The 18,188-nt window shown below is 43.0% G+C and overlaps 1 protein-coding gene across 1 annotated transcript; it reads left to right on the plus strand.

Moving 5' to 3' along the window:
- Positions 1–3,522: 3,522 nt before the first annotated feature.
- Positions 3,523–12,651, plus strand: LOC110170315 (major histocompatibility complex class I-related gene protein-like; the record flags this gene model as incomplete). The annotated part of the gene is made up of 6 exons (XM_020935955.2): positions 3,523–3,784; positions 4,027–4,308; positions 4,810–5,109; positions 10,106–10,201; positions 12,254–12,322; positions 12,578–12,651. Coding segments are annotated over exons 1-6 (1,083 nt in total), but the record flags the coding sequence as incomplete, so codon positions are not given.
- Between the last annotated feature and the right edge of the window lie 5,537 nt (positions 12,652–18,188).

Here is an 18,188-nt window from a genome sequence, read left to right on the forward strand (position 1 = left end):
TGCGCTCCTGGACCGCCTCTGATGCGCTCCTGGACCGCCTCTGATGCGCTCCAACTCCGCTCCTGGTTCGCTCCTGATGCTCTCCTGTTTACGCTTCTGGTGCGCATCTGGTTCGCTCGTGTGTTCGCTTCTGGTACGCTCCTGATACTCTCCTGTGTGCGCTTCTATTCCGCTTCTGATCCCCTCCTGTGTACGCTTCTATTCCGCTTCTGGTTCGCTCCTGATACTCTCCTGTGTCCGCTTTGGAACGCTCCTGGTTCGCTCATGTGTTCGCTTCTGGTTCACTCCTGATTCTCTCCTATGTGCGCTTCTGGTCCGCTCCTGGTTCGCTCCTGATGCTCTCCTGTGTACGCTTCTGATGCGCTTCTCGTCTGCTCCTGATCTACTCTAGTGTACGCTTCTGGTCCGCTCTTGTGCGCTCCTGATCCGCTCCTGATGTTGTTTCTGCGCAGCGCAGATGGAGGATGAGACGCAAAAGTGCGGCTTAAACAAACAGAAGTATCGGTAGTAGTTTTTCACTTTCCCTGGATTAACGATTCTTGAGGTAAATTTTGAAGTAGTAAGATAAATCACACTTGTTTCTATGTAATTAGAATTATTCTATTCATAAAAAAAATAAAAATAAAAAATGTAATTGTTCTGTTGTTGTAAAATGAAGCCAACATTTGTACATATTTATTTTAACCACATAATGAGTTAAAGTTGATTGTGGCTGAACTACAACAATAAAACAAGTGAAATTGATCAAGAGTTTATGACTAAAATGTGTCTTTTACTCATTGCTGACATGTTTTCCTGTTGTTTACAGTGGGTCGAGGCTGTGCTGTTTATATATATTTATGTTTTCTTTACTGAAAACTAGACTTTGAGTTTTTCAGACCCACAATTCTCTTGGACAAACATGATCTTTGATAGAAGGTCTCAAAGTTTCGTTCAAATCAAATCAGCCACTGTCATCTGCAACAAGTGATGCACGTTTCCCACAACAGCTCGTCTCTTCTGAACAGTAAAAAGGACCACCTGCTGTTTTCTTGAGTCTTGACACTTCAGACCTTCAAATGAGCCCAGATCTGTTCAGCTGCACCATCTTCTGTGTGTAACTGTTTGACTTTAGTTTCTGTTAAAGAAGCAATAACCAAAAATGGATGAGGGACAAACTACCAAACTTGGAGGACTGGATTAACGTTGTCGAAGACATTTCACAAATGGAAAGACACTCGCACAAAGACTGGAATACGACAGGTGTGAGGACGGCTGGAAACCATGGAAAGACTTTATTAACACCCGAACATGATTAAAAAAAAAAAAAAAAAAAAGTGACAATCCCTGTGCACTGCTACTCAAGTGTTCAAGTGTTCTTTTTTTTTTTTTGTTCTTTTTTTGTATCCTTAATGGAATAAGGGAAAAAAATATATATAATATAATAATATAAAAATATTTCAATACTATCAAAGACAAATATCTGAAGTGAAAGAGAAAGCAAATTGTTGTACGTATGTGATTTGAAACTGCCATCTCGATTTAACTGTTAATAAAAAAAATGAATAAAAAAAAATCATAGAACTATAATAAAATCGGGAAGATGAATAAAAAAATAATAATAATTTCTGTAAAGACACAAAGAGCTTTGCTGAGTAACGTCTTCTCATGACCCTTCTGTCTTAATTGTGCCATTACCGACATCTACTGGACAAATTTGGAATTACACCAGTAACTGAACAAAGGTGAGTAAATGACATGTCATGAGCCAAACCGTTTGAGGAGGGAGAAAAGAGCAAGAAGTTATTTTTTTCAGCCTAGAAAAAAAGTACTGGGGACATGGAGTATGAGTAGTTTGGAAATATGAGATACCGTCAGGCTGAATCAAACTTTTTTGGTTCGTGGGACTCCTGAGGCAGCAGAAAGGTCAGGTGTGCTGCAGCCTGTGCGGTTTGGCAAAATCTCAGGGCTGAGAGGAGTTTAAAGAGGCCACAGAGGAGGACTATTTGTCAGCCTCAAAGAAATTCTGGCAAACTGTCCGACGCCTCCAGAGGCAGAGCTTCACCGACACTGTACTATTACAATTTTATTCCATTTTATTTCTGCTTGAACTGATAAGTAAATGAGGAATGAGGAAAACTTTTACTGCCAATTTGTCTAAACCCGTTCGGCTCCTTTTGGCATGAGCCGTCTCTGTCCCTCCCAAACTTAGTCCCGAGTCTTCACCACAGGAACACGTTTTTAAAACATTTCAGAATGTTCACCGCGAGGATCTGTCTCATAATTTTTCTTTTTCAAACACTTCATTATGCAACATCAAGTGAGTTTTTTTTTTTTTTGGTTAAATTATTCAGAAGAACACGTAAGTTAACCATGATGTAATCTTTAAGACCTTCATGTTGTTGTTTATTGTGATATTAAGGCTGCAGTCTGAATATAATGCTGCTTCTTTAAGACAGTACAACATAGAGATTTAGTCCTGTTTTAGGTTGTGTAAAAATCCCAAGTTTAGTACATTTAAAACATACTGCTGTTGTACCTTTGGGCATGACATTTTTCCTTTTTTTTTTTTTTTAAGTAAACATTGTGGTTGTGTTTGCTACATTTTTTAATATATTCATTTAAAACAACTTCATTAAAGAAACAAGTGCACTGAGTTCTGTCTTAGAAAACTGTGGTGTCCAGTGGGACCTGACGTGGTCGTGAACATCATGACAACAAAGCACTGCAGGCTGTGGGCCCCTCCTGTGGAGAGGGGATTTTTTTATTTTTCCTTTGTATCAAAATGATTATGCGACACTGCAGAATCCTACATTAGGCTCCAGTTAAGATCAGTAAGGAGATGTGGATAAACGATTCAAGATTTCTCAAACATGTACAAATCACTCAAATACAACTTTGTGTGGTAAATGGTGAAGGGGAAACAACTGTAACATGGTTAAAAGCTCTGAAAAGTTGATTTTGCTGAATATGTCAGGTTTAATTGTAATTAGGTATTTGCAGCCATTTCTCCATCAGTCAGTCCCTGGGCAGCTGTGGTTCATCTCACCACAGTGTGGTCAAGGAGGGACTTACAGTGATCCAAGGCTACGTTCACTCTGCACCTGAAGTTCCCAAATCTGATTTTTTGTCTCTTTGTTCCTGTATTTGATCTTTTAATGTCTGAACCACACAGATGTGATGTTTTCACATGTGACCAGGACACTTGGATCTGTGCTCCTGAAACTGATCCATATCTGATCTTTAACATGTGACTTGAGTGTGAACAGTCAGGTCACATTCATCCACCTACACGTCATCAACAAGACACAAACGTCACTATTCTGCACTGAAGTAGAGAAAACTGTTCATGATCCATGTGACTGAAGTGAAGCACATCTCCACTCACCACAAAACACCACCACCAAAAACCTGCTCCTTCTCCTTCTCAATCTCCTCCTTAAAAAAAGCATTAAGCTCTGCAGTCTGAACGTAGCCCAAGTAGGAACACATTATACACATCACTGTATTGTAATAATGTTCCCAAACTTTTCCTCAACAGGGATGCACTCGTTCAGATATATTGAGACGTCATCATCTCACATCCCAAACCTCACAGACTATTTTGTTGTGATCCAGTTGAATGATGTACAGATGGCGTGTTATGATGGGAAGGACACAATCAGATTCTCAGAAGAATGGATGAACCTAGTGTTTAAAGAAGCGCCAGAGAAACTGGAAAATGAGAAACAACTTTTGCTTTTTTTCAAAATTCGGTCACAAATCCTTTTTAATGAAGTCCTCCAAGACCTCAACCAGACTCAAGGTTTGGTATTTACTCTCTTCACTCATCAGTTCACTTGTCATCACCTCATTAAAAGAGTAACTGAGCAGGTGTGACTAGTTTACTCAGACCTGATCATCTGAGGACTGCCAAAGACAAACGACAGTATGAACAGAGCGGGTTTGAACCACTGACCTGATCAGTGGCACAGACTGAATGACGGGTCAAAGACAGAGAACAGCAAATGTTTTTAATAAAGTATTAAAATAAAATGCTGATTTCAGGTGCACATATTTGGCAAGTGATGGCCGGGTGTGACTGGGATGATGAGACAGAGGAGAAAAGTGCGACTCTGCAGTTGTGTTTGGATGGAGAGCACTTTTCCTCTCTGGACAGGAACCTAGAGAAGTGGATTGCTCTAACTCCCTGGGCCCAAATCATCACAGATCACTGGAACAGGGTCCGAGACAATACAAACGAACCCTTTTGGAAAAAATTTCTGAGTCATGACTGTGGTGATAAACTGAAGAAATATTTGCCTTATGGACAACACACTCTGAGAACAGGTGAGATGTGTTTCTGATTGTACCACAATTCATCAACATCAAGTAGTTTAACGTTACCTCTAAGAGCTGATGAACGAGTAGTTTTGTCACGAAACAAAAAATTCCTGACATGTTTTTGGTACAAACTATTTAGCTGGAAACTTTACAGATGATTAGTTAAAAACAATGTCTAATATAAAATAGTTACAATTTCTTTAATATTTCCAGGTAGTTCTACACTAGTTCTAATATAAGTCAAGGCCATCAATACTTGTTCAGATGAGTATCTATTCTCAGGATTCATTTAAGGATTGATCAGTCTGTGTACGATTAATGACGACCTTGAAAGTCCAGTGACTGATTGGAGGAGGAGTGGGCAGAAGAACTATGTGAGCAGAGCTCAGGTCACAATTGTGTAAAATCTCATTACAGCCCAATAGAAAGGTGATCCAGGAAGAATATTCAAATATCCAGACAGTCCTCAATCCAAAAACCTGTCCTGTGTTGTCCTGTGTTGTGTAGAGCTCCCCCTGGTGTCTCTGCTGCAGAAGTCCTCCTCAGGTCCGGTCACGTGTCACGCCACACGATTCTACCCCGACAGAGCCATGCTGTTCTGGACCAAAGACGGAGTGGAGGTGACGGAGGACGTGGACCCTGGAGAGATCCTGCCCAATGGAGACGGGACCTTCCAGACCAGTGTGTCCCTGGACCTGTCCTCTGTCCCCCCTGAGGACTGGGACAAGTTCAACTGTGTGTTCCAACTGTCCGGGGTCCAAGACGACTATGTGACCAGACTGGACCGGACCAAGATCATCACCAACAGTGAGTCTGCACCTGGACATAGAGTCACTACTGTTTTGTTTACACTGTGACCTGACAAAAGATCTTTTCTTTTACAAACACATTCACACTTATCAAACTGTGCTGGTGTAGTTTATGAGAGAAAGGTGGTAGAACCTGTTGCTGACACGCACGTAGAAACTTACCGAGCAGGTTTCTGAGAGCTCTTATTACATTACATCTAATTTCTCACAAACCCAGAAGAGTCGCTGGAGGTGACTGTATGATGTGGTCCACACTGCTTCAAATCTCTGTCTGAAGTGATGTGTCCAAGAGTTTGAGCGTTAGGAACAAGCAAGATTTAAATAGCAGAGGAAAGACAAGTTCTGTAAACTGGGCAAAAGTATTTATTTATTTATTTTTAACATTAAAAGACAAACAGTGCATTGTATTGAATAGTTCTATTCCAGGTATGACAGTCGTACAGAAGGATGTGTCTGCCCGCACCACCAACTCCCGGGTTTGGAAGAGGTAAAAACATAACAGAACTTCCTGCGGCTCACCTGAGAGCTTTGGATTAGCGAGCTGTGAACAGTGAGCCCTGTCCAACTCCGGGGGTGATGATAAGATGTCAGCACCAAACATCTCAAAAAGCAGCTGTGAGAAGAAAGCTGTTGACCTGGGGCTTTTTTGGCGTAGCCCAATAATCTGGATGTTGTTGCGACGGCTCCTGCCTTTGAGATCCGGTAGCTTAGCCTTCAACTTTGTCAGCCCATATATCAGTCATCTGATCACTGGTGGCTCTGCGTGGTCGTCAACAGTTGCACTAACACTAGCTGAATCTTCTGGTTCTTGCTCGTCCTTCTTTCCTTTCAGAGTCATGGTTTCACACAGAATATGTGCTACACACTTTAAAACAATGTTTGAAACAGCAGTGGCTTTAGCGGGTAGATGATCAAGTGGAGGTTATAAAGTTCAGGGGTGCAGACACACGTCTTTACTCCATTACACCTCCTAGGACCCGAGCTCTCGAGGCTTTTGTTGGTTCTCTTTGTTATTTGGGCTGATTGGGACCTGATGAGTGCAAAAACTAAGAATTATAATATTTGAATATTTGTATTTTTGTCACAGTTGAATAATGATTAGCAAAAACTATTTATGAAGTGCCTGAACAAACTAAAATGTGTTGGACATAAATGTTCACATATGTGGACACCAGGTCCAGGAGGCTTCACCACCAAACTGGAAACCAACTGGACAAAATGTTTTGAGAGTGAGCACGTGTACTCTTTCTTCTTTCTTTTGCGATGGAACCAACCTGGACGAGTGACAGACATTCAATTTTAATACTCACATCCTCCTTCTGTTGTTTGAAAACTGGTTCATGCAGCATTACTATCCATTCATCCATCCATTTTCTTCCGCTTATCCGGGGTCGGGTCGTGGGGGCAGCAGCCTAAGCAGGGACTCCCAGACTTCCTTCACCCCAGACACGTCCTCCAGCTCCTCCGGGGGACCCCGAGGCGTTCCCAGGCCAGCCGAGAGACATAGTCCCTCCAGCGTGTCCTGGGTCTTCCCCGGGGCCTCCTCCCGGTGGGACATGCCCGGAACACCTCCTGAGGGAGGCGCCCAGGAGGCATCCGGAACAGATGCTCGAGCCTCAACTGGCTCCTCTCGACGTGGAGGAGCAGCGGCTCTACTCCGAGCTTCTCCCGTGTGACTGAGCTCCTCACCCTATCTCTAAGGGAGACGCCCAGCCACCCTGCGGAGGAAACTCATTTCAAGCGCTTGTATCCGCGATCTCGTCCTTTCGGTCACTACCCAGAGCTCATGACCAGAGGTGAGAGTAGGAACGAAGACTGACCGGTAAATCGAGAGCTTCGCCTTTCGACTCAGCTCCTCTTCACCACAACGACCGATACAGCGACCGCATCACTGCAGACGCTGCACCGATCCGCCTGTCAATCTCACGTTCCGTCCTCCCCTCACTCGTGAACAAGACCCCGAGATACTTGAACTCCTCCACTTGAGGCAAAGACTCCCCACCCACCCGGAGAGGGCAAGCCACCTTTTTCCGGTCGAGAACCATGGCCTCGGACTTGGAAGAGCTGATCCTCATCCCAGCCGCTTCACACTCGGGTCAAACCGCCCCAGTGCACATTGCAGGTCCTGGCTCGATGAAGCCGACAGGACAACATCATCCGCAAACAGCAGAGATGAAATCCTGTGGTCCCCAAACCGGACCCCCTCCGGCCCCTGACTGCACCTAGAAATTCTGTCCATAAACACAATGAACAGAACCAGTGACAGGGGCAGCCCTGGCGGAGTCCAACATGCACCGGGAACAGGTCTGACTTACTGCCGGCAATGAGAACACAGCTCCTGCTCCGGTCATACAGGGACCGGACAGCCCTTAGCAAAGGGCCCCGGACCCCATACTCCCAGAGCACCCCCCACAGGACACCACGAGGGACACGGTCGAATGCCTTCTCCAGATCCACAAAACACATGTGGACTGGTTGGGCAAAATCCCATGAACCCTCGAGCACCGATGGAGAGTGTAGAGCTGGTCCAGTGTTCCACGGCCAGGACGAAAACCACACTGCTCCTCCTGAATCCGAGGTTCGACTATCGGCCGAATTCTCCTCTCCAGTACCCTGGCATAGACCTTACCGGGAAGGCTGAGAAGTGTGATCCCCCTATAGTTGGAACACACCCTCCGGTCCCCCTTCTTATACAGAGGGACCACCACCCCGGTTTGCCAGTCCAGAGGTACTGTCCCCGACCGCCACGCGATGTTGAAGAGGCGTGTCAGCCAAGACAGCCCCACAACATCCAGAGACTTCAGGTACTCAGGACGGATCTCATCCAACCCCGGAGCCTTGCCACCAAGGAGCTTGCCAACCACCTCAGTGACTTCGGCCAGGGTGATGGACGAGTCCGCCTCCGAGTCCCCAGCCTCGGCCTCCTCCTCGGAGGACGTGACGGTGGGATTGAGGAGATCCTCAAAGTTTTCCTTCCACCGCCGGACAACGTCCCCAGTTGAGGTCAGCAGCTCTCCCCCCGCACTGTAAACAGTGTTGGTGAAGAACTGCTTTCCCCTCCTGAGGCACCGGACGGTTTGCCAGAATCTCTTTGAGGCCGTCCGATAGTCCTTCTCCATGGCCTCCCCGAACTCCTCCCAGCTCCGAGTTTTTGCCTCCGCGACCACACGGGCTGCAGCACGCTTGGCCCGCCGGTACCCGTCAGCTGCCTCAGGAGTCCCCCGAGCCAACAAGACCCGATAGGACTCCTTCTTCAGCTTGACAGCATCCCTTACTTCCGGTGTCCACCACCGGGTTCTGGGGTTGCCGCCGCGACAGGCACCACAGACCTTACGCCCACAGCTCCGAGCAGCTGCATTGACAATAGAGGCCGAGAATGAAGCCCACTCGGACTCCATATCTCCAGCCTCCCCCGGAATCCGGGAGAAGTCCTCCCGGAGGTGCGAGTTGAAGGTCCCTCTGACAGAGGCTCCGCCAGACGTTCCCAACAGACCCTCACTACACGCTTGGGCCTGCCAGGTCTTTCCGGCTTCCTCCTCCACCAGTGAACCCAACTCACAACCAGGTGGTGATCAGTTGACAGCTCAGCCCCTCTCTTCACCCGAGTGTCCAAGACACGCGGCCGGAGATCAGATGACACGACTACAAAGTCGATCATCGACCTCCGGCCTAGGGTGTCCTGGTGCCACGTGCACTTATGGACACCCTTGTGCTCAAACATGGTGTTGGTTATGGACAAACTGTGACTAGCACAGAAGTCCAATAACAAAACACCGCTCGGGTTCAGATCAGGGAGGCCGTTCCTCCCAATCACCCCTCTCCAAGTGTCACTGTCGTTGCCCACGTGGGCGTTGAAGTCCCCAGGAGAACAACGGAGTCCCCGGTCGGTGCACTGTCTAGTACCCCTCCCAAGGACTCCAAGAAGGCCGGGTACTCGAGTACTCTGCACTGCTGTTCGGCCCGTAGGCCGACACCACAGTGAGAGACCTGTCCCCGACCCGAAGGGCGCAGGGACGCGACCCTCTCGTTCACCGGGGTGAACTCCAACACACAGCGACTGAGCTGTGGGGCGATGAGCCCACACCAGCCCACCCAGCCGCCGCTCCCGCCGCTCCGCGGCCAACGCCAGAGAAATGGAGAGTCCAGCCCCTCTCAAGGAGTTGGGTTCCAGAGCCCAAACTGTGCGTGGAGGTGAGGCCGACTAAATCTAGACAGTAACACTCAACCTCCCGCACAAGCTCAGGCTCCTTCCCCCCAGCGAGGTGACATTCCATGTCCCCAGAGCCACAGTCTCCATGTCCGGAGATCCGGTCGCCGAGGCCCCCGCCGTCGACTGCCGCCCAGATCTCTCTGCACCGGCCCCATATGGATCCTCCTGCGGGTGGTGGCCCACGTGAGGACGGCCCCACGTCGCTCCTTCGGGCTGAGCCCGGCCGAGCCCCGTGGGGGGAGGCTCGGCCCCCCAGGCGCTCGCTGGCGAGCACCCACCCCAGGCCTGGCTCCAGGGTGAGGCCCCGGTGACGCCGATCTGGGCGACGTAACTGGCCTTGCTCGTACACTCATCATAGGGGCTTCTGAACCGTTCTTCGTCTGACCCGTCCCCCCGGACCTGTTTGCCTTGGGTGACCAGGAGCAGGAAGCCCCCGACAACATAGCTCCTGGGATCATTCGGGCATCAAACCCTCCACCACGATAAGGTGACGGTTCAAGGAGGGGACAGCATTATTAACAAAGCACAAATACAACAGTGATAAAAGATGAATAATAAGAGTAAAAAGATTGTTTTTAAATAGGTGGGAAAACTACCATAATTGAATGTAAAAAATGCTTCCAGATCAAAAATTCAACCCAAAATGAGTCTGACCACGGTCACACCATAGTCTGCTGTGGTGTGACTGTGTGAAGGAGCAGGGAACATCTGTACGGCTGTTTGCATTGATGAAGAAACTACTATTCAAACTACTGAAGAAATCATGAGTGATTTTGTTTTTCAGCCAAAAAAACCCCGGCCTCCATGATCGTTGCTGTGGTCACTGTGGGAGTTGCCGTCATCATTGCTTCTGTGGTCTTTGTGATCAGACGAAAGAGAGGTCAGAAACAACTGCACATTTTATGCACTAAATGTATGAATATGTAGATAAACTAAAGCCGTCCTTACATGAGTCCGTTTGTTCTCGTCATACATAAACATCTACACACTCTGCTTTTCTGAACAGAGTGAAAATATACAGGCACTTTCCTTTGGTCAGTTCTATTGGACTTTTTAATGGAAAAGCTGTTGCCAAATTATGTACATGACTGGACAAATAATAATTACAAGCGCAACCAGAGGTAGCAACCTGGTCCCCCATGAGGCATCGGTGGGGGCAGTTCATCACCATGGAAGCAGATTATGAGGAGCCCAGCCCATACCGCGGTTATGTGTGTGCCAGCTCGTGTGACGATTGGGTGAATATTTTAGGCCGCAGATGCTTCAGAAACTGCCAATCCTTTATAACGGCGTGACCTTTCATTTGACCCGTGTGACCTCAAATGACCTCAGATCGTCAAACTTTTTTTTTTTTTGCAGCATCGGGCATGGGGGCTTGACCCACATACCAAATTCGGTGACAGTCGGTCCATAAATGGCGGAATTATTATCGCGAGTGGACAGACACACAGGGTGAATACAAAACCTGGTCAACCCTTCGGGGACCAGGTAATAATAATAATAATGACATGTGCTCTTACACTAAAAATGGAAGTCAGTCAGTTCTGAGCCAGTGAAAGTTACAGATGGTGTGTTTTGTTTTTCCTCCGTAACATCAGAGTGTTACCACGGGGCCTGGTCAAGCAGAAGTAAACATCAAGGCCAAAATTCTAGTTAATGCATCTGATATAAAAATGTATTGAACAGATACATATGTTCTCTAGTTTATGAAACTGTTGACCTTTTTTCTGGACCATTTTTGGTTCTAAAGTTCCATATGTTTTAAACAGACCATGAATGAAACATGGAACAAAAAATTTTTCCCAAATTTCAAAGACCTGAAAATCATGTAAATAAATGTTTGTATTTCATCATATCTTGTGTTATTCCATCTTTGAACTGTTGATGAAGGGACGTGATTTTTAAAAATAAATGTATTTAAAATTATACAAATTTGCTTGGAAGGACTGACATATTTTATAGAAATAGTTTCCTTTCATTTTGAAGTAATATTAAAGTTTTCAGAAGAAAAAAGCGACAAATGATGTAAAATCCTGCACCTTCTACTTGTTTGTACAAATTTCCCTCCGTTACTTTTCCCTCCGTTACCATGAACTTTCTTAATAAAAAATCTCATGAGTCAAAAAGTCAGAGGTTTTTCAACCTAATCTTGTTCCATATGGTAGAAAACTATATGAAGCAAATATTCAAACCAGTTTGTTAAGGATATGGAAGTGAGAACCAAGAGTTATCACTGTTTGGATTTATTGACCAAAAAGTGCTGCATATTTCATTCCCTCCGTTACTGACATGAGTTTTTAAATTTTTTGTCGTGAAACGTGAAAGAATCTCACAGGTTTAACTTGACCCTGTTGGAGTGTAACTCTTTCCTACATTCTGATACTTTACTTATTTCAATAGTTCCTCTAGTTTCTGAATAAGAGACATTTGAATGTCAAACATCTGACCCTGTTTCCCTCCGTTACCACTTGACTGGACCCCACGGTATTCCCATCCTTAAAATTATCCATCCAGCTGAGGTCTACAGCCAATCCTCTGCCAGTAAAATCAAGTGGTTTTAGAACAGACTCTGAAGGAAGAATATTCACTACATGTTTATAAAATGTGAATAAATATTTTAAATAATTAGATAAGTTTATACCCCTGTTGACTGTGTTTTTATTTTAACCACAAAGTGTCCTTTTTTATGTTTTATAGTTTGGTAAAGTGTGCTACAGATTTGCCAGTTTTATGAAAATTTTCGGAAAATGAGCCAAAACAATCGAACAAAAATGCGAATGTCAGTTATTCAACGTCAGTAATGTTTATTTAAATTATTTCTGTCACTTTGTCCATTCTTATTATTTATGTACTGACTGGTTTAGTGAGTTAAACATTTCTGAACATTAATTATGATAGTTTTGAGTTTCAATCCTATTCATATTTTTTTCAGCCCAAAACAAACGTCAACAAGATGCTCAGATGCAGCAAAATCTAAATCCTGTTGTTCAGGCGACAAACAGTGAGTGTTTTTAAAATGTCTAAAAATGTTCTGTATTGTTATTCTTGTTGTTCTTTCAGCCAAATGACACAGTGCTTTTTGTAATGATTATTTAACTCATTTAGTTAACTTAATGAGGAAAATATTTGGCTTGTTGTTCTTAAGTTTTCTAAATAATGTGTGAATAATTATTTTCTTTGTTTATTTGTTTTGTATTTGTGTATATTTATCCTGTCTCAGTATTTTGTCGTGTTCTTATTGTGTTTATATTTTTAGCTTCTCCAGATCCAGAGACACAAACACTGAACCCTGAAGCTCCTGAGTCCACCGAGTCACACCGAGTCACACCGAGTCACACACGAGTAACACCGAGTCACACCGAGTAACACACGAGTAGAGTCACACACACCGAGTCACACCAAGAGTCACACACACAGTCACACCGACACCGAGTAACACAGAGTCACACCGAGTCACACCGAGTAACACCAAGTCACACCGAGTCACACCACCGAGTCAACACAGAGTCACACCGAGTAACACCGAGTCACACCGAGTAACACCGAGTCACACCGAGTCACACACACGGAGGAACACCGAGCAACACAGAGTAACACTGTACGTCACTTTATTCCTCCGTTTTAGTGAGAACATTATTTTGTAAAACTGTGTAATGAGACCTGTAATTTGTTTTAGAAAGTTTTTAATCTGTGCTCTACAGTCATCAAGATTACATAAAAAAAAAAAAAAAAAAAAAAGGTTAATTTATGTTATATTTTATTATGGTTATTATTGATAATGATGATGGCAATAATAATAAAAATAATAAATAATAAAACTAATAACACTAATATAATAAAAATACAATAAAAACAATAAATAATAATAAATTATTGGTAACAATAATAATGGAAACATTAATGGTAATGATAATGTTTGTTATGTTTTTTGTTTATGTATTTATTTTCTTTATTAATTTTGTACATTTATGTGTGTATTGTGTTTACATTATTTTATTAAATTTTTTTTTTTTTTTTTTTGCCTGTGCCATGTCCTGTGCTGCTGATTGTGCACCTGTTTTGTCTGCCTCCAGCCTGCTATTGGTTGATGTGTTTTACTTAAAGGCCACACCCATGTTCTGTTTTAATTAAACCCTGATGAAGACCAGTTAAGGTCGCACCATCGCTGGAAGGAATCTCCAAGAATCACCTCAGTTTGTCTTCGCTCCTTTTCCCCTTCTTCTCTTCTTCTTTCAACGACCTCAAAAATGGACTTTCTTTTGCGGTGAACTGGTCGTGGATTCTCGTCCGCCATCGCAACAAACTTTGTGCGAACTGCGAGGAAGCAACAGTTTAAAAAAGCCTCTAAGAACCGCTGCATAAACCACAAAATCCCAGCGCGCCGGTGAGTCAGACTAGAAACGTAGGGAATTTGATTGACGACCTAACAGCCAATAGATAAAGAGGTCATCTCGTTTTCTATTGGCTGATGTTTATCTGGCCTCAACACGTCCACAGTTGATAGATTTTCATTCTTTTTTTTTTTTTTGGTCATCATAATTACAAGGCTGCTCCGTCTCTGTAATGGTATTTTAAAATGAAACAAAAAAAAAAATCCTCCATACAACCTTTAACTAATTCAGCCTATGTATGTTAAAACAGAAGACCTATGTACAACAAATGTATTCTGACTAAATCCTGATAGTGGATAAAGGTTTCAAAAAACACTCAGCTGCACAGGTTTAACTTCTAAACATAATTCTAACCTGTGTAATTCACTGTTGTGTAGATTTGATTTTAAATTCAGAGCTCTGTGCAATAAACTCCTGTTATAGTTAAATGTGTTGTTAGAAAAGCACAGGGGTCGGTGGCTCTTTTATCCTTCTGTTGTGGCTCCATGTGACTTTGGAAAATAAATAATGAATATTTAATTACAATGTATTTTTATTTATCGTTTGTTCATTTTTAAATGTAATTCTAAATTTGCAGATAATGATAATCTTGTAACATTAAAATTAAACGTTTTAAACATTTTTGTCGCTCATAATATGCGTCACAGCCGGCGCAGGTCTGGCAGCCCGGACTTACCGGCACCTACACCAGCTGCATGATTTATTGAGCTTTTCAACCCCCGGTAGGTGAATGACGGATAAATCCAAGAAAACATTCATTTGATTTCAGGGCTGATAAAACTGGTTTATATGTGCTAAAAAACAGAAGCACAGCATTTTTGGTTCACTGCGGGTTGATGATTTAAGTTTGGATTTTTATTTCTACGAGAACTCAAATAGGCATGGAGTATTTCGTTTGAAAGTAAGCATCAACTGAGCGTCATTTTTTTCGGAGTTCAATAATTAAATTCCGTGTTCTCTGTAGCATTTCATTGGTTTCATAAAAGGAGCACACTATAGTCTTCAGTACATACAGTAGCATACAGGCAAACAGTTTCCTCAATTTAGACGCTGAAAGAGTTTTGAGGCTCTGGGAGTTTCTTTTCTGTGGGAAACGGTCCAAATGGCTCTTTTAGTGTTTAAGGTTGTCTAGCCCCGGTACAGAATAATCTTGTCCTGTTTTTGTGTTCACGGGTGAAGTTTGTTCTGGATGACACAGTTTTTATAAGTCCACTTGGTGATGCATTGGTGTAGTGTTTCTTAAACTGTGGTATGCGTCACTGGTGCGGGGGCGCCCTCTGGTGGTTCTCAGGGCACTCTGCAGTTGGAGTGTTTGTTTTATTCAGAGACAAATAGTGTGTTCCTTTGGATTCATCATCATGTAGAACTCCATAGTTATTTTTAGAGCTGATTTAGTCTCATTTTAGACCATATTTAGTTTAGGCTGATAAAAGTCCCAGTTGGAAAGACAAATACAAAATTAGGTGGAACTTTGTGCAAAAGTTTGACAACCACTGTATAGGTGAGTTTCATTGTTGACAAAAGCGTGCGTTTCATGCTGGGAATTATTTTGGTCGGTGGCAAGAAACACTAATTCAACATGACGGACGGAGCGAGAAAACACGTAAAGGGTATTGATCCTGGTTATTTCTCCACTCTAACGGCAGACGACCCAAGACCATTTGACCAGAAATTGGTCATAAACATCGACGGACGACAAATCACCCTTTTCAACCCCGACAGAGTCCTGGACCAAACCAAACTTCTGGTCAGAATCTCCAACTACCTGGACAAATATTCACTTGGGCGACATCCACAATGACTTGGTGGAAACTCCTGGGCCATTCACAGCAGAAAAGATGAAAACCTCCAAGAGTCTGGATGTGTTGTTGAACTTGTTGAGTCCACGGTTTGTTAGGATCTTCTACGTTTGCTCTGCGGATGTTTGAAAGTCGTTTAATTCACCGTTAGTGGTTCTTTTCACTCAGAATACGAAAAAGACATTTTCCTTCTTCCGTGTTTCTATTTGTGCATCCGATAATGCAGCAGGAATTTACCATTATCAGGGAGAAATACACGAGGTTACACACTGTGTTTGACGCTACCGTGTTTCTTGCCTCCGACCAAAATATTTCCCAGCAGCAACGCGGACTTTTAATAACAATGACGTCAGCTGAAACTCAACTATTAGTTATTTATATTTAGGTCAGTTTGGGAAGAGTCAACACCAGAGGGGCACTGAGCTCTAAACATGTTTTCCTGGTTTTGAACTTGTATTTCAACAGTTTATTAAACCAACAGTTTTGATAAATGTGCAAATAAAACTGAGGTTAGACATTGAGAACGTCATGGTGTTAAGTTTATCAGAGTTAAAATGTTTATTATGTTTGTAAATGATCACACACAGCAAAAAACTAAATCTAGTCAAGTTAAGATGATCTAAATTTTAAAGGTTTTTTTCACTTGACAAGTAAATAAGAATAAGACTTTCTGCCAGTGGAACAAGAATGTTTGTACTTAAAATATGAAACTACATTTTGCTGCACTTAAAATAAGACAAACATATTTTTACACTTAAAATAAGAAACAAAATCGAATGTTGCTTGAATTAAGAAAAACACACTTAATTCTTTGGTAGATAATTGTACTTGTCAAGTTGAATCGACTCAAATAAAGTAAAATGTTCTTAATTTAATTAATTTTAACCCACCTAGATGTTGTTGTTTTTACGGTGTCGTTTTTAATTCAAAATCGATTTTGTGGATAAAATGTGTAATTCTGAGACTTTAGAGTTCACACATATTACTGTTATAGGTTGAAGGATTCAAAGTATTTTTTCTTTTTTTTTTCTAATGATTGTATTAATAATTTTTGACCTTTCCCTTGTTCTAGTCCAGTGGTTTTGACTCTTTTTATCCGTGGATACATCTGGGACCCCAACATCATTCTCCTACATAATAATACTGTCCTAGATATTTTTTTGGTTGATGAAGATGTTACCACAGCAGTTGTTATAAAATATTCCGTAGAAGCAATGAACATCCAATCCCTTCATTCTAAACCCCTGAGAATCTCTGGACCCAAACTTGGGAATGACATTTCTAATCTTTGTGCATTTAAAGTCTGATTACGTTGATTTGAAATGGAAAAAGCTGCAAAATGGCTCAAAACCACAAAAACAATGACTAGGATCCCAGTATTACATAAATCACAAATCTAATCACAATCACAGTGTTTGTCAGAAAATTAGCAATTAAATATTTTTCCCAAATTGTTCAGACTCAAATCGATGTGCTGCACCGTATCAGTAAAAAAAAAAAAAAAAAAGTATTTATTTATTTTTATAGAATTTTGACTGTTTGGGGACAATGAACATATTATTTTTCTATGGTGTGCTTTTGTAGATAAAATAAAATAAATAAATAAAAATGGTTGATTTGAGTGTTTTAAAAAAAATGTTTGTATAATTCTAATTGTGATTTCCAGTCTCTCTACAGATGTGACTTATAACTTGAGCTGCTTGTCTCTATGGAGATTGGATGAATGCCATACTGTGGAACATTACAGACAAAACAATAACATCACCATGGAGACAAGCAGGTAGCGGACCCTCCAGCACCAGCAGAACCGTCCCGCAGTCCGTAGTGCACCTTTAAGAGTTGAATTGTGCGTTTTGTGGGTGCTGCTGTGGAGAGTTTCTTGGCCATTGTTGGGCCCGTGCGTCGCACAGACACGGCTCTTGTTGTTCTAAATGCTAATGCGACACAGTGAATGTCTCTGTGTGTCACTGCGATGACAAATGCCTTTGTCCCGACCCCACGGAGCTCGTCATGTGAGCCCGACGTGGAACCGCATACATATGGATCTGAGAACGGCTTTGACAGAAAACCTATAGTTCTACTTGAGATATTTACATTATTCAAATCTGTGTAATGTTTCTGGTGCAGGGTTTGTCAGTTGATGTTTCACTGTTTGTTATCAGACATTTCTATCTCCATGGAGACCAAACCTGACAAAGTTACAGGTCAGATCTATGGAGAGGAGACCCCGCTCACAGTCAGAATGTCTGTTTTTATAGGTATTTTTAAACTGTAATACCAACTATAATTTAATAAATGTATTTTGTTCCCAGTCCTGCACTTTTCTGGACTGACATGTTCCGTTGTTTTTCCTGGTATCTGCTGGAGTTTCTTCCAGTTTGAGGGTCACAGCCCCGAGTGTCCGATCACCACAGGCTCCACTGATGCCTTCACTTTCCAGGTTCTCTCCAGCTCCTCCTTGAGCCCCTGGTGTTTCTCTAGTTTCTCATGTTCCTTTTTCCTGATATTTCCATCTCTTGGTGTTGTGATGTTCCACCACCGCGGCTCTGCTCTGTTTCTTCTCCACCATCACTGTGTCTGGTTGGTCCATCTCCATCCTGTCAGTCTGTATCTGGATCCCACAGGATCTTGGCTCAGTCGTTCTCCACAACCTTTGGAGGTGTTTCCCACCTTGATC

Source organism: Boleophthalmus pectinirostris, unplaced genomic scaffold (genome assembly GCF_026225935.1).
Source record: "Boleophthalmus pectinirostris isolate CB_2022bp ecotype Guang Dong unplaced genomic scaffold, ASM2622593v1 HiC_scaffold_4, whole genome shotgun sequence".
Classification (NCBI taxonomy): Eukaryota; Metazoa; Chordata; class Actinopteri; order Gobiiformes; family Gobiidae; genus Boleophthalmus; species Boleophthalmus pectinirostris.